At 47.4% G+C, this 3,037-nt stretch overlaps 1 protein-coding gene across 1 annotated transcript in view; it reads left to right on the top strand.

Moving 5' to 3' along the window:
• The first annotated feature begins 1,855 nt into the window (after positions 1 to 1,855).
• The window catches only part of CHRNA1 (cholinergic receptor, nicotinic, alpha 1 (muscle)), a 9,048-nt gene continuing 7,866 nt past the window's right edge, over positions 1,856 to 3,037 (top strand). The window contains exon 1 of the mRNA XM_010293162.1: positions 1,856 to 1,895. Coding sequence (XP_010291464.1) covers positions 1,856 to 1,895 — 40 coding nt within the window. The remainder of the gene's footprint in view (positions 1,896 to 3,037) is intronic.

Here is a 3,037-nt window from a genome sequence, read left to right as displayed (position 1 = left end):
GGGGGGGGGAGGTGATTAAAAGAAAAAATTAAAATACAGTAGTAATAATGATGATAACAATAATAATAATAATAAAGGCATCCAGCATGAAACACAAAACCAGCTGGCAGACAGCACAAGGGATATCCATAAGAAATAGAAAGAACATCGGGTGTCACCCAGAGGCAAGGTTAAGAAAGGTTTTTGTGGGGAATGTTTTCTGGAAAAGGAAATTTGGAGCAGTGTGTAAGAATGGTTGTGCCAGGTCACCTAGTCCAATGCCTCCAAAGAGCGGGTGCCTAGGGAAAAGTGCAAGAACAGGGCAAGCATTTAGAGTATTTCCCCAGGAAACTGCCCCAGCCTCCTGTGACTTTGTGACTCTGGGGTTTCTGTGACAGACTTCTTGGGTTGTTTGTTTGTTTTTTTTTATTTAATAGCATGAAATGAATTTACCAAACTGATTTTTCTGAATACACACAAACTTCTGGCAACCAGAAACTCCTGTGGCACTGAGTTCCACCGCAGCCGTACAGTGTGAAGGAGTGCCTTGTTTAAGCCTGCCAACTCAAGTTTCTGTTGATGACCTCTACTTTCTTTTTGTGCTGGAACAGTGAGTGAATCCAATTCTGCCTTCTCCAGACCACGTGTGATTTTACAGACCCTACCAAAGCCCTTTCTCTCTGGCTTCCCTTCCAGACTGAAGGTTCACACTATCTATCCGTTCCAGGTACGGAGTCCAGTCTGTACCATGGATGTCATCGTTACTTTCTCCTGGGACTTTTCCAAGCCTCCTTTTGAAACCAGAGGACCAGAACTGCAAAGAGCACTCAGGATACCATGGATTTATAGCGGCACCTTTCCTGTTTGCTTCATCTCTTGTCCTAGGAACTGATGGAGTTGCTTTTCCCATGCTGCTGAGCATTTCACAGAACTGTCTCCAGATTTTGTTCCTGAGTGGTATCGGTGAGCTCAGAGGAACTCATCATATATATTTTTTTTTTTCTTCACAGTTGGTCATTTTCTTTGCTAGCCTGAATAACTGAGTGTTATTACCAAACACGTCACTTTTCACCCCTTTTACAGGTGATTTATGACAATAATGAGCAAGCCCTAGCATGCCCTTTAGGAATCCACTGGACCTGCCCTGCTATAGAAACCAAACATATATTCTTACCATTTGCCTTTCAGAGTTCAGTTAGCATACAGCTATCTATGGGAGCGTTTGCTCTCTTATTTCAGCTTATTTAGGTTAGTTAACAGCTTTCAAGGGGGGGGCCCTACCGCGTACCTTCTGAAAATCCCAGCAGATTCAAGGAGATGGATCTCTCTTGAACGTATTTGTTCACTTCTTCAAGGATCTCTCAACCCACTGTGAAGCAAAGGGAGCAGCCTCACCCCAGTGCGCAGCCTGTACGCTGGTGAGGTGCACCAGGAATAATCGGCATCGGAGAAACAAAATCCCAAATCTGGCAAGCTGCTCTGGTCAAAAAGGATGATGTACAGCTTTGGGTCTCCAGCTCGGGAAGTTTCCGAGATCTCACCGAAATGTTCAGTTTCTCTACAGATAATCCTTTTCTTATCTTTATTTATATATTTATTAAGTCACAGCTCACGTTGCCACTTACTTAGAAAAAAATGACCTTCTGTAAACTGCAGAAGATACTTGACGGGTGAAACACACGGTGCTCCCATGTCCAGCCCGGCGGCGCCGTGGCCCTCAGCTGTCTTTCCCAAAAACAGGTGCTGTAAGTCAATACGTCGGCGGTTGTATTTCACCAGCACCCCAGCCGGAGCCAGCGCAGCCCTCCTCCGAAGAGACCTTAAAGGCACGATGCGCATGCCTCCGTCTGGATGACCACAGCAAGAGGGAGCCGGGATGATGAAGGTCCATCGCATACTCCTCCTCATCTCCACAGGTAAAGGTGTTCCCGCCATTGCCTTGAACGGGGGTTGGCTCCTTGCTGAGCGTGCGGGACCAGGGCTTTGCGTACGCGTCGGTACGAGTGAATGCATGTTCTGAGAGCAGCCTGTCGTTTAAATGAGAGCTTTGAAGTGCACTGGTAACAGCTCAGGTGTTTCTAATTTCAGACACCAGATATTTTGAAGCAAGAAGTTTTGGGGTTTGATCGTTTTTAATCTGTCGTCTTTTTCCCATGCGCCCATTTACTCTAGTACACAGGTGTTTCAAAATGTGTGAAAGGATCTAGTAAACATGGCTTGAAATGTAAAAATTCATTACAAGGAATTTGTGGGACTACTGAGAAGGAAGCAGAATTGATTTGCAGCTGCACGAGTTGTACCAGGATAATTCTTTTTAAACCGTCCCTTAAAAGAACAAGTATTTTGTGATCCTAAAATCTTTTCACCAGATTCAAGCAGTATACTAAGTTCCTACCAAGCCGGCCAAGAAGGTAGCAATGTGAAGGATTTTAATCGGATTAATTGACTTAGATATGATGCTGTGATCATAATTTAAAAATGGAAAGACGAGTCCTGCCCGCCCCAGCCCCTGGCGGGGGAAGCAAGCGGTGCTTGTCTGCACCAGGCAGCTTTTCTCGACGACATCCAAGTGTTTTAATGCTATCTCATGGCAGCACAAGGCCGAGACGGAATCCTTGGCATCTCAGCTCAACTATCCGAGAGGAGCTGATGGAAAGTCAGTCAGGAAACGGGGGGAAGTCCGGGCTGAGGTTGGAGTCAGCAGCAAAATTCTTGCTGACTTCAGTGGCCCAGGGTTCAAACCCAGAGAGGGGAAGGCAAGGATAGGATCTGCCAAAAATGCTTGCGGCGAGGCTCAGCTGTTCTGTTCCCTCTCGCTACCTTTGAAACAGGGAGCATACAGAAACACCCCCGAGCCCCCTTCCATTTGCTTTACTCCCCCGTAAGAGCGAAGCAGCTACAGCCTGGGTACGTGGTGCGGCCGCTCGTTTTGCAACAGGCGATCTGGAGACGGGGTCCCTCTGTCCTGCTGCGAGGCGGGAATCTGAGCCCCCGGCCCTCGGGAGTGCAGTGCCGTGCAGGTGCACCGCTACAGCCGCTGAAACACGGCCGCCGCCCC

The sequence above is a fragment of the Phaethon lepturus genome, unplaced genomic scaffold (genome assembly GCF_000687285.1).
Source record: "Phaethon lepturus isolate BGI_N335 unplaced genomic scaffold, ASM68728v1 scaffold27598, whole genome shotgun sequence".
Classification (NCBI taxonomy): domain Eukaryota; kingdom Metazoa; phylum Chordata; class Aves; order Phaethontiformes; family Phaethontidae; genus Phaethon; species Phaethon lepturus.
This window is presented reverse-complemented; position numbering and strand designations above follow the sequence as displayed.